We start from the raw sequence: 13,041 nt of genomic DNA on the forward strand, positions 1-13,041 counted from the left end.
TGCCCCATCGTATGTAAAGTGTGTGTGGGGGTGATGTCCACTTTTTAGAGCAAAGGGGGAATATGGAGGAGAGAGGCTGAATTCTCCCTGTGCCTGGCGTGTGCGCCCCGTAACGCCTTCTCCTGCCCAAGGTGATCTTCTCCCAGCTGAGCTCACTACCAGATGACACAGAGATATGCGCAGGCAGATCCAGATTTCGGATCTAGGTGTGGGCTACAGACATACACTGGGGCAGTTCGCATGACGTGACAGCCCACTGTGTGTTATTTAACCCACAGTGAGACTGTGGTACATGCAGGGAGCATGCAGCCACCATTTTGAATATGCAACCCTCGCATAACCCATGGTCTGTTTTAACTGTCGTATATTCCATACTCGCCGGGTTCGCACGACACAACAACCCCCACGCGGGGGTGAATATACAACCTGGCACCCACAGGCACCGCAACTCATCCTTTGCTTCGCATCCGAACCTGGTCAATGAATGCAGCCTCCTTGCCGAAGCTAAGAGGATCTGGGACCGGTCAGCACCTGGGTGGAAAACCACCTGGGACCCACACCCACACCACCCTAAATATCATGAAAAAAGGCACAACAGACATAATAAATATAAACACACACATGCGTTTCCCACCATCACGTGTCGATTTTTGAGCCCCAGCAGCACCGTTCAGATAGCTGGTCCATCCTTGGCACAGAAGTGGTGAAAGACAACACTCTTTCCCCCATTTGGCCAGCAACGTGCAGCTCTAAAGACCATCTAGGTGATTATCTCTGGACCCGTTCTGACCATCAAACAGAATCTACTAGTTCTCAGTGGAATCCAACAGTTTCTTCTACAGAAAAAAACACAAGGAGTGTTCTAATACCTTAAATGTATTGTCCCATAAGTTTTCATGGACTAGAATCCATCAGATGCATGAAGCGTCATGCGACTGATGGATCTCTGCCCCATATGGCTAAATTTAGTGCCATAACAACTTCCAGAGAGGGAGCAGCAGCAGCCACGTTAGTCTCTAGGGGCAAAAGCAACAGTATTTTCGGTGCTGCAAGATTCTTTGCTGGTTTTGCTGCTACAGCCCAGCCCGGCTGCTGCCCTGCTCTACCCACTGCCCATCCCCACCAGACATCGTCACAGTGAGATTGTTGGGGAACAGCAACTGCAGGCTTTGAGAGTACCAAGTATCCAGGATGACAGCAGAGATATGCATTACCAGCCCAGAAACCAGCATTTTATGAAATACGGGGCTACAACATGCTTAAATATCATCCTTATTTAGGACAGTGTAAGTTAGTTTCTTCAGTATGTTTTTAAATGTAGTTAATTTCACAACAGTCAACCCAGAAATCTTACTTCAGCAGCTTTCCCCGACCCAGGGAAAATAGCCCCTGCCAATTTTTTTACTACAACTCCCATCATCCCCTACTATTATCCATGCTGGCTAGGACTGATGGGAGTTGTAGTCCAAAACATATGGAACGATGCTTTAGACAGATGCCAGGTGTATTATTTGGAATAGTCCAACCAAAACAACCTCCACATACAGCCAACATGAATTAAGAGAGGGCTCATGAGCAAAGAAATTAAGGAAAACTCAGCCATTTTACAATTAACTAAATTACCCTTGAAGAATGCTGGCAGTAAATTTTATTTAACCAAAACCACAGGAATGAATGTGTTCCCTGTGTTCTGAAACAGGCTTCAAAAGGAAGTTATCAACCATGAAACAACTGGGATGACTTACTCGCTAACATAAGGTGGGCTTTCTGACTGAGGATGGCACCATATTTGTTCAGAGCCAAGCACTGGTACAGCCCTTCATCCACCGTTTCACCTCGTTTGCTCTCCATCTCACTGATGTACAAAGAGCCATTCGATAAAGTGTAGATCCGCTCGTTCTCAGAAACCTTCACCCCATTTTTGAGCCATGTGACGGTGATGGGGACGTCACCACGTGCCTGGCAATCGAGAACCACAGCCTCCTTCCTGATGGCAGTCACATCCTGGGGCTCTTTCACAAAATACAGTTCACTAAAGCATAATATTCCTGGGGGGGCAAAACAGAGGGTTGGGGGGAGAAACAAGGTTTTTATCCAGTGGGATCAGATACACTATGACACTGTGTGATGGGGTTAAAGCGCTGGATGCCACGGCCTCGTGTTCTCCAGACCACCCCACCATATAAATAAAAATAAAATACATTTGACTCTCCACAAGTGTAGTTATTACAAAGAACAGGACTGATATTCAATTAAAATAATCTTAGTTGATTAAAGGTGCAATCCTATGTATGTTCAGACAGGAAAAAGTCCTACAACTTCCAACATTCCGCCGCCAGCACAGCTTGCTGGGGAATGCCGGGAGTTGAAGGACTTTTCCCTGTCCAAACATGCGTAGGATTGCACCCTAACTGATCAATTAACCGTATACTTAGTCCTGAAGCAGGACACTTGGTCTAAAGTAGCACCAAAAACTAAAACTTAAAAACACATTTATTATGGCTTAAGTTTTCATAGACTCCAGTCCATGAAAGCTACATTTGTTAGTGTTTAACGCGCCGCAAGACTCTGTATTGTTTTTGCTTGTAGTCGATGCACGGGTGACGGGGCAGGTGTCCCTCGACAGACCCATGCCTACCTAGGCTACACAAAGAGGGGGGTCCCTCTCGAAAGAGGGTGCTTGCCATGTGCAGTGTTTAGCAGAATTTTATTTTTTAAATTGCACCTGCTCCCTGCACAACTGGGAGTACCTTTCCAGTCATTTGTTTTAAAGCCATCCATCCATCCAATTCATTGAAAACGCTGCAGGCCGCAAACCAGGCGGGCTCCGCAGAGGGTGAGGAGATCAAAGGCGAAGGGAGAGAGGGGCCCACGGAGAACGCATCGGACGGTCCTTCCGGAAGAAAGCTCTCTCCCGCCGCCGCGGGCCTCGCCGCTGCCCGGGTCTGGCCGGCCGGCGGGCACGTGGCTCTTGCCACCCGCGGAACCCGCCGAGGCGCGCCCCAGCCGAGCCCGCCCCGCGCAAGGCGGCCGCGCCTCCTGGGCGCAGGGGCTGGCGCCGCCCCGCGAGGCGCGGCACGAAGCCGGCCGCGCGGGCGGCGCTTCGGGAGGCCTCCCCACAGGGGCGCCGCGGCGCGGAGGGGCGGCCCGCGGGGCCGTGTCCGGGGCGCAGCCGGGCTGGCCTCCGGCGGCAGCAGCGGCGAAGAGCCCGGCCGGCACCTCGCGGCCAGCGCAGGCGCCCCGCGGAGGCTTCCCCGGGCGCAGCGCACTCCAGCAGGCGGGGCGTCGGCCAGGGCGGGGGGCCGGGCCGGGCCGGGCGCAGCGGGCCAGAGGGGGCCGGGGCGGAAGGGCGGCGCGGCGCCAGTCACGCCGGCGAGCCCGGGGGGCGCGCCGCGGGAGGAGCCCCTGTCCGCCGGCGCGGCGCGGCTCCCTGGCCGCGGGGCCCCGGCGAGAAGGGCCGGCCACGCGCGCCCCGCGGGGGCCCACCCCGGGCTCCCTCGGGCGGGCTCGAGCGCCCCGGGCCTCGCCGGCACCCCGCCCGAGCGGCCCACGAGGGGCTGCGCCTCCGCGCCGCCCGCCTCGTCCGCGCCTCCAGCGCCGGGGGACGCTGCGGGCGGGCCGAGGGCCGGGGCGCTCGCGAGCCTCGCTTTGCGCGGAGCCATCCGGCGAGCCTCCGCCTCCGGCGCGGGCCGCCCCGCCGTGGGCAGCGCCTGGCTCCCCGCCGGCGCTTGCGAGCGGAGGCGCCCGCCCCGGCAGACTGGCCGCCGCGGCGCGCTCCGCCCGGGGCCCGAGCCCGGCGCAGCGCAGCGCTCGGCCGCCTGCGGCCGCCGGGGGGCGGCTCGCGGGAGGCGACGGCGGGGCCGGGGCGCTCGCGCATGGCGGCGCGGCCCGCGGGAGGCTGCCGTCGCGACGGGCGGGAGCGCGCGGCGCCCGGGAAGCCGCCCGAGCCAGGCGCGCGCGGCAGCCGGAGCCGGCGGCGAGGCGAGGCGAGGCGAGGCGAGGCGGAGGGAGGCCGGGGGCGGGAGGCGGAGTGCGCGGCCGCCCGGCGCCGCCTCCTCTGGGCCGGCCGCCAGGAGGGAGGGAGGGAGGGAGGGAGGGCGGCAGGCAGGCGCCGGGGATGCTCGGCGCTCGGCCGCCGGCGCAGAGGCTCACCTGGGGCGGCGAGGAGGAGGAGGGCGGGCAGCGGGCTCCGGCGGGGCGCCATTCAGCCGCGGCCGGGACCCGCTCCGGCCAGCCGCGCGACTGTCCAGGGGCCGAATGGCCGCGCTCGCTCCGCCGGGGACTCTTTGTCCTCCTCCCCCTCCGGCCGCGCACGGACACCGCGCGCGCAGCGCAGCGCGCACACGCGAGGGGGCGGGGCCGCGAGGGGCCAGCGGCAGGCCGGCCGAGCCGGGGGGCGGCGGAGGCGCGCGGCGCTCCCCGGCGCGGCGCTGTCCCGGCGCTACTTTCTGCGGCTCGCCAGGGGCGGGGCGGGGCGGGGCGGGGCGGGGCTCCCCGCCGCCCCGCCCCGCCCCGCCCCGCCGGACGAGGCGCCTGAGGTCAGCCCAGCCGCGCCGCCGGGCAGCGGAGCCGCGCCGAGGGGAGGGCCGCCGGCCGGGGCCGGGCCGGGCGCGCCGCCGGCCCCAGCAGCGCCGCTGGGACCCTCGTCCTTCCCGGCCCGAGGGACGGGCGCCGGCGCCCGCCGGGCTGCCAGCGGGGCGCGGCCTCCCCTCGCCCGGCGGGGGCGTCGCAGCCCGGCTAGCCCAGCTTCCGGGCGCGCGTTGGCCGCCCGCGGACGCCCACGAGCCGGACGGAGGCGCAGCTGGGCACGGGCGCTGCCTCTGGCCTGGCGGGCAGCGCGGGGCCATCGGGGCCAGCAGCCGTCGCTGGCCGCCTGCGCCGCGACCCCGGAGCCCTGCGCCCTCTGGCCGCCTCCGCCGGCTGACTCCGCGCGCTGCGCCGAGGCCCGCCCTCGGGTCCGGCCCGCGCCCCCGCCCAGCCGCCTCATGGCAGGGCCCACCGAGCTCTAGCGTGGCGAGGCGGGAGCGACGGCCTGCCCTTGACTCCCGGAACGTGCGGCACAGTCGGAGCCCGCGGCGGGCTGCTGCCCATGGGAGGAATGGCCCGGGCGCGGGTGCGGGGCGGAAACGCCCCCTTGGGCGGCTTTGCGCGGAGGCAGGGCCCGGGAGAAGCGGAGGTGCCCCCGCGGGCAGACGGGAGCAGCAGCACAGCTCCGCTGCGCAACTTTGTTGCCAGGAGTGGATGATTCATCGTCATAAAAGGAAAGATCCTCACGGGAGAATATGTCCTGTAAGCGTCGAGCTGCCAAATGTAGCTTGTTGACCCGTAATCTGAAGAACTGCTGAATTGCAAAATGCCAAGTTATTATTAAAAACATAAACTTTATTTTAGCATTTAGTAATTTCCGATCTCTCCCCATTCCTAGTGTTCACATTTAATCAATGCTCAGTGGAACCTCTGATGGCCACCATGACAAAAGTCAAACACAAATTACACTGAGAACCTTGTGGTGGAGAGGCTGAGTAGAGGTGTTTTGAAATTAATAAAACCAATGACATTTAACAAACTACACCCAGCCAGGGCCAGACCAGCTAGTAGCCAGGGGCACCTAAGATGGATATTTTAAAAAGAGGGGCAGTTGTTTGCCCGAGTAGTCAACCTGGCTGAGATGTTAACTAGCCCTAGGAAGTGAACCATGTGTTTTCAGCAGCTGCACTCCTGAAATCCAGTGTGCCGTGCTTGAAGCCAGCTTGTCCTGCCCTGGGACCACCTAGGAAGGATCAAGTGCCAAAGCAGTCTGCATGAAGGGGGCTGCAGTGCAAGGAACATGTCCTAAGCCCGCCTCGCCGCGCACCGCTTAGCACAGTGAACTAGTTGCCCACTTCTTTGGATCCCATCTGTATATTGAAAGTAGATGCCTGGGGACAATATGAGTCTGAGCAGCTGCCAAGCTACTCATCCATGATAACTTCAACTTTCTTTTCCAGATGTCTACATAATTGTCTTACATCATGACAAAGGTATATAAAATTATGCATGCTGTGGAGAAAGCAAACGGAAGTCTTTCCCCCTGTCACACTTCTAGAACCTAGGCTCATCCATTGAAGCTGAATGGTGAGAGATTCAGGGCCCAAGAGGAAGCACTTTTGCAAACTGCACATAGTTAAACTATGTAATTTCCTTTCACAAGATGTGATGGCTGCCAACTTGGACAGCTTTAAAAGTGGCTACTAGTCCTGATGACTCTATGCTGCCTCCAGTATCTGATGAGTGCACCTCTTTATACCAGTTGCTGGGGAACACGAGTGGGAGGGTGTGCTTGCATTCATATCCCGTTGTGGGCTTCCCAGGGGCATCTGGTTGGCCACTGTGGGAAGAGAGTACCGTACTAGATAGGCCTTTGGTCTGATCCAGCAGGGCGATTTTTATTTTCTTCATTAATACACAGTCAAATGCCTGTACATAATTGATTTTAGATAACCCATTTAATATTTGCCCCCAAGTTTTTAATAACTGTTTAAATGGTCTAATGCAGCTATTTGTACATTCTGTTTATGGCTGTCCTAGTATCTCTGACTTTGATTAATTGCTCTTTTAACTGAAAACCTTGCTGAAACTATGTAAGGCATGAAGTGCAACACTTTAGATAAAGATCTCTGTGTCACTGCTGTGTGTGGCCAACATAAAGTGCGGGTTTACATTCTTTAGTTGCAACTATTAGACTACATTTTAATTTCTAGTACTTATTGCTAATAGTTTAGCCTGAAGAATGAACAAAGGGAAAAGGACAACTTTGTCTTATTTCATGATTTTGTTAAGTACATTACTAAGAGGTGCTTAGGTATTATTTATACCTAAGAGCCAGTGTGGTGTAGTGGCGAGAGTGCTGGACTGGGAATCGGGAGATCCGGGTTCTAGTCCCCACTCGGCCATGGAAGCTCACTGGGTGACTTTGGGCCAGTCACAGACTCTCAGCCCAACCCACCTCACAGGGTTGTTGTTGTGAGGATAAAATGGAGGAAGGAGAAGGATCATGTACTCTGCCTTGAGTTCCTTGGAGGAAAAAAGGTGGGATATAAATGCAATCAATCAATCAATCAATTTATTACATTTCTATACCGCTCAATAGCCGAGCTTCCTGGGTGGTTCACAACAAAGATGATCAGGGGACTGGAAACAAAGCCCTATGAAGAGAGACTGAAAGAACTGGGCACGTTTAGCCTTGAGAAGAGAAGACTGAGGGGAGATATGATAGCGCTCTTCAAGTACTTGAAAGGTTGTCACAGAGAAGAAGGCCAGGATCTCTTCTTGATCATCCCAGAGTGCAGGACACGGAATAATGGGCTCAAGTTACAGGAAGCCAGATTCCGACTGAACATCAGGAAAAACTTCCTGAGTGTCAGAGCAATACGGCAATGGAACCAATTACCTGGGGAGGTGGTGGGCTCTCCCACACTGGAGGCCTTCAAGACGAGGCTGGACAGCCATTTGTCAGGGATGCTCTGACTTGGATTCCTGCATTGAGCAGGGGGTTGGACTCGATGGCCTTGTAGGCCCCTTCCAACCCTACTATTCTATGATTCTATGATTCTATAATTAAAACCATAAAACTGAAGATGATAAAGTACAATATACAAGTTTAAAACTACAGCATATATAAAAAAATAACCAACTAGAACCTAGCAGCAGTGCAAAGATTTATAATTCAGTATCAGATTTAGAACAAACTGAAAAACTGAAATGCCTGGGAAAATAAAAACGTCTTCACCTAGCGCCAAAACAACACAATATAGGCATCAGGTGAGCCTCTCTGGGAAGCTTATTGCACAACCGAAAAGAGGGCAGAAAAGGTCCTCTTCTTAGTAGCCACCCGCCTCACTTCCTTTGGCAGGGGCTCCTGGAGAAAGACCACTGAAGATGATCTTAGGATCTGGGCAGGTGAATATGGGAGGAGAAAATCCTTCCGGTAACTTGGCCCCAAGCTTTGAATGATAATACCAGCACTTTGAATTGGGCCTGGAAAAGTGCTGGCATAATATAATCATGTTGGGTAATCCCCCTCAACAATCTTGTTGCCCTGTTTTGGACCAGCTGAAGTTTCCGGACCGTTTTCAAAGGAAGCCCCACATATAACGGACTGCAGTAAATCCAGACAAGAGGTTACCAGAGCATGGATAACTGTAGCTAGGCTCTCTCTGTCCAGGTAAGGGCGCAGTTGGTCTATCAGCCTAAGCTGATAAAAAGTGCTCCGTGCCACTGAGTTCACCTGTGCCTCAAGTGACAGTGCTGGATCCAAGAGCACGAATGCTACTAATAGGGAAGCTTCCCCCAAACACTGCTTTTACCTCTGGCCAGGACTTCAGGGCTGGCTTTACCTCACACAAAGGTCTATGAATGCTTGGGGAAGGGGGCAGGAATGGGGGGGGGGAGAACGGCAAGAGGGAGAAGGGTTAAGTATGTTCCCCTCTCCTGCCACATGGATGCTTTGCAACAAAGAAGCCTCTGCTAGACTAGCGATGCATACGGCTAGGATGGTGCCTGCCACTTGGCCTGTGTATTGCCTGGAACATACACACCAGGCATGTACCAGGGTGCCCCTGTAAGGTTTCCCTACCCCTTTCCTCTTTGGGGTTGCGATCCTGACTTGCCCAGAGTTCCTATTAGAAATATTTTTACACCTCCTTCAAAGGTAAAATACCTCTCAAGGCAGTTTACAGAATAAAAACATGACATGCAGAGAGCAGACTTCTCACCACCTGCGAAAGATGCAAGACATCAGAGAGATGCACTGGTGGTGAGGTGAGGTTTCTTCACTGCCATCATCGCCACAGGGTAATAAGCCCCAAGATGGTTTCTCAGCCATGTGAGCGTGTTCGCCACACTCCTGCTGCTGCTTCACAGTGGCCTCGGTGTCTATGCTGGAGGCCTCCAGCACTGCACGCCTTGGAGTCCTCATCACCTCCATCAGCTTGAGCAGGGAGGCGGTTTGGCAGCAGGGTGGAAGGGAGCCCAGCAGCAACCCTGTCAGGCAGAGAGATTCAACACTGGCTGAGTGCTGGACAGGGCAAGGAAGTTTATTCTTCCCTGTAGCCTTTTGTCCCTACACTAAGAGTTTCCTAACTTTCGTGTTTCAGAAGTAAAAGGCTTGACGAGCAACCCACGGAGGCCCAGAGACACACGTGCGTACATTTTGTCCTTCTCTTTATCCCTGTGTGGCTTGCTGGGAATTAGTATTTTGCTTTTCCCCTTTTATCTACGATCTCTTCTGAACAAGGATGGATGTTGGAGGCCTCCTGCTGCTTCATTTTATCTTGGAGTCAGGAAGAGTCCTGGGCCAGATCTACCGGGCCTGTCCCCTTATCTTAACCTCTCCTCCCTGCTCTCTCTGAAGGGCCCTTCCTACCTACCAGCTGCTGTCACACCACAAGAGGGATGACCTCTCAGGAGTGTGAAGATAAACAGATCGGAAGCCTTCAAGGCATCTCCCGGTCCCCTTCCCTACCTCACACACACAGCACAGGCCTATCTTTGATAACATTCTCCCCCCCGCCCCGCACCCTCCTGGCCAGACTTTAATATTTTTGAGACATCCCAGATATTTCCCCAAAAGCTCTTCTGAAGCAGTTTAAAGCCTAGATGCAAAATGAGGCAAAAACAAAAATGAGCAGTGAGCTTTCAAAGTCTGTCAAAATGCATGCCTTGATACATTTGTCAGTAACAAGGCTGCTGCTTCCACCTAATATTAGTAACTGTTGGGCTCTTACCTCAGATCAGTCATATTGTGGTGGGAGGAGATTTACCTCCTTTGACATGTTAGTCTTTGCGGCTGGACCTTTTCCAGCCTCACACCAAACTGGAGAACTCTTCTACAGTTCTGCAAGAGGAGTCTCTCTCAAAAATGGGGGAATTCACAATAAAGCAAAAGCACGTCGTGTCTCTTTGTCTATCTTGATTGGGTAGAGTTGCATGGTTCTGATTTCCAGCTTCCTCTGTAATAATGGGCTTGATCCAAAAGATGTCACCATAGCAGATGCAGCACTTTGACAGTGTGATTGCACACAGTAGGAGCTGTATCGGTTGGCAGCAGTCTCCCACGTGTAGGAGCTGGATGATTCCAATGCCCTTTTTCATCAGCCATTTCTAGTGCAGAAGAGCAAACACCATGGCTTTAACCTACAAATCAGTATTTTGGCCTTCCAAAATGCTTTGACAATGTCCTTCACCAAAGACTCTTGAATAAACTTAGCAGTCATGGAGTTAAAGGACAGGTCCTGTTAAGGATCTGTAACTGGTTAAAGACGGGGCAGGGGGGAGAGAGACATGATAGCGGAATGGGAAGCGCATTGGAATATTATCCAGATTTTCATGGAATTGGCTTTGGTCCATTAGGGATGCATGAAGGAAGAAAAGCCAAGTGTACTGTACCTTTAAAATCCAGTTTTCATGGGTCACACAACGCTTTAAAGGAACACTTCTGAATTTGGTGGGGGGAGTAGAGTGGAACATCATCAACCTGGCAGGGGCTGCTCAACCAATGAGAGTCTTGTTTCCCACCCCTGTCCAGGTTCCCCCCTTTTACCTGAAGAAGCCCAAATCCCAGAGTTTTGAGTGCAGCATCTGAAGACTCTCTATGAAAACATCCCTCACCCCCCAATTTAGCCCCATTGCAGCAAACTGTCACAGAGTTATTGCTTCCACCCCCACCTCTTTCTCCTTCTCTGGGCACTTTCTCCCTGCTTGCAATGACAGGCTTCTGAGACCACGCCAGATCAGAGAAGCGTTATTTACATAATTTCAAAGAAGAGACCTTACACAATATCGGAGATGCGATTTAACACAACAATGGAGAAACAAAGTAATGCAAACATTAGAGAAGTGCATCATCATGGAGGCTATTCACTGGTGGAATGGGAGTGCAGGCCGATTCTGAGGGCTGGAAAGGCTCAGTGAGGTCACGGCTTGGTGAAAGACACACCCCTGAGCAGGGCTATCATGCTGAAGCAAATGTGGAGGATAGGGGCACACAGTACCAGAAGCACGGAGAACATGAATTAAATAAAATGGAGTAAAAGTAGTTTAAGAAAATCTGGCTTTTCCACCAGAAAGCTCTGGGGTGGCTACAGATTGGCCTTGATGTCACCTGCTGCGAATGATCTCAAAATGCTTCCGCTTTACAACAAATCCCCCATAAGGGCAGCCCCCAGGAAGCAAAATGGAGGAATAAGTGTCAATTCTTGTAGTGGTGGGATGTAAGAAGCAGAGTCACACAAGCCGGTCCGGTCCGGTCCTACTGTTAGGCAGAATGAGACTGTTGCCTCAGGCAGCGGATGCTCCCCTGCTGTTCCTTCTGAGCCCTACGGTTGTTTCCTTTGGTTGACGCCAGAGCTGTTTCTACCTCCCACCCTTCTCTACCCACAAGGATCTGTATTAGGGTTGATGCTTTTTAACTCGTTCATACGCTATCTGGACTTAGGGGTGAAATGGCGAAGTTTGCAGAGGGCATCAAATTATTTAGGGTGGTAAAAAAAAATGAAAGCGTTCGAAAAGGATCTCCAAACTAGGTGAATGGGCAAGAAAATGGCAAGAGTGGATCAGTGTAAGCAAGTGCAAAGTGATGCAGAGTGGGGGGGAAATCCTAATTCCATATATAGACTGATGGGATCTGAGCTGTCAGTAAGTAACCAGGAAAGGCCTTGGCGTTATGATGTATAGTTCAATGAAAACATTGTGTGTGAAAATTCCATGCTAGGTCTCATTAGAAAAGGGATTGAAAATAAAACTGCCAATACTGTAATGCCTATATACAAATCTGTGGTGTGGCCACAATTGGAATCCCAGGTACATTACTGGTGCTTCTGGATCTCAAAAAAGGATATTGTAGACCTGGAAAAAGTGCAGAAAGGGCGACCAAAGCAATTCGGGCTGAAGTACGATTGTAAAGAGAGGTTATGGCTCTTGGGGCTATTTAGTTTAGAAAAAAGGAGCGAAGGGGAGAGGGGATATGATAAAGATGCGTACAATTATGCATGGTGTTGAGAAATTGGATAGAGAAGTTTTCCTCCATAATACTAGAATCTAGAGGCATCCAATGAAGCTGAGTGGTCGGAGATTTAGGACTGACAATGGAGGGAGCAAATCTACGGCCCCTAGAGTCTTGGGGGCATAGCATATTTCAGATTCCTGGATCAGAGGTCGGAGACAGTGCTCTGACCTCAGAACTACGAATCTGAGCTCCCTGCCCCCTCCCTGCTGGCTGACTCTAAAAAGGTTAAAGGTGTCCCCAGCCAGTCGTGTCCGACTCTAGGGTGTGGTGCTCATCTCCATTTCTAAGCCGAAGAGCCAGCGCTGTCCGAAGACGCTTCTGTGGTCATGTGGCCGGCGTGACTGAACACCGAGGTGCACGGAACGCTGTTGCCTTTCCTGCCGAGGCGGTGCCTATTTATCTACTTGCAATTTCTTGCTTTCGAGCTGCTAGGTTGGCAGGAGCTGGGACTGAAGACGGGAGCTCACTCCGTCACGTGGCACTCGGGTCTCGAACTGCTGTCCTGCCAACCTTCCGGTCTGCAATTCAGCGTCTTAACCACTAAGCCACGCAAAAGCGGCCTCTGAAAGGAGGGAAAGGGGGCGTGCCTGTGGGTGAGGTGGCGCCAGCTTCCGCCATATCCCCCGGCTTCCCCAGCCTCGTTCTCTCCTGCTCTGCAGACCCCCACCTAGATGGGCAAAAACACCTGACTAGACAAAATAAAGAGTGGGAGGAGCACGGAGGCAAAAGATAGTTCGTAGAGTTCATAGAATCATAGGGTTGGAAGGGGCCTACAAGACCATCGAGTCCAACCTCAGCCTGATTCCCAGGCTGAGGTTTCCCATCCAAGTACTAACCAGGGCTGACCCTGCTTAGCTTCCAAGATCAGATGAGATCAGGCTCAGTTCACCGAGGACTGTGGCCTTAGTATGGTGTCTGTGTAATCAGTTGGCAACTCAACGTCCGCATAGACCCCAAAAGAGGCCAATTAGAGATCATGGTCCTTGAGAGTCGGCTAC

At 53.6% G+C, this 13,041-nt stretch overlaps 1 protein-coding gene across 1 annotated transcript in view; it reads right to left on the minus strand.

The window, feature by feature from the left end:
• Positions 1-4,457, minus strand: part of PRTG (protogenin) — a 94,627-nt gene extending 90,170 nt beyond the window's left edge. Inside the window, exons 1-2 of the mRNA XM_084816484.1 lie at positions 4,153-4,457; positions 1,746-2,048 (exon numbers count right to left, since the gene is read on the minus strand). Coding sequence (XP_084672610.1) covers positions 1,746-2,048; positions 4,153-4,204 — 355 coding nt within the window. The 5' untranslated portion in view covers positions 4,205-4,457. The remainder of the gene's footprint in view (positions 1-1,745; positions 2,049-4,152) is intronic.
• Positions 4,458-13,041: the final 8,584 nt, after the last annotated feature.

Source organism: Heloderma suspectum, chromosome 11 (assembly GCF_057233095.1).
Source record: "Heloderma suspectum isolate Gila_16-S chromosome 11, 16-S_ref, whole genome shotgun sequence".
Lineage (NCBI taxonomy): Eukaryota > Metazoa > Chordata > Lepidosauria > Squamata > Helodermatidae > Heloderma > Heloderma suspectum.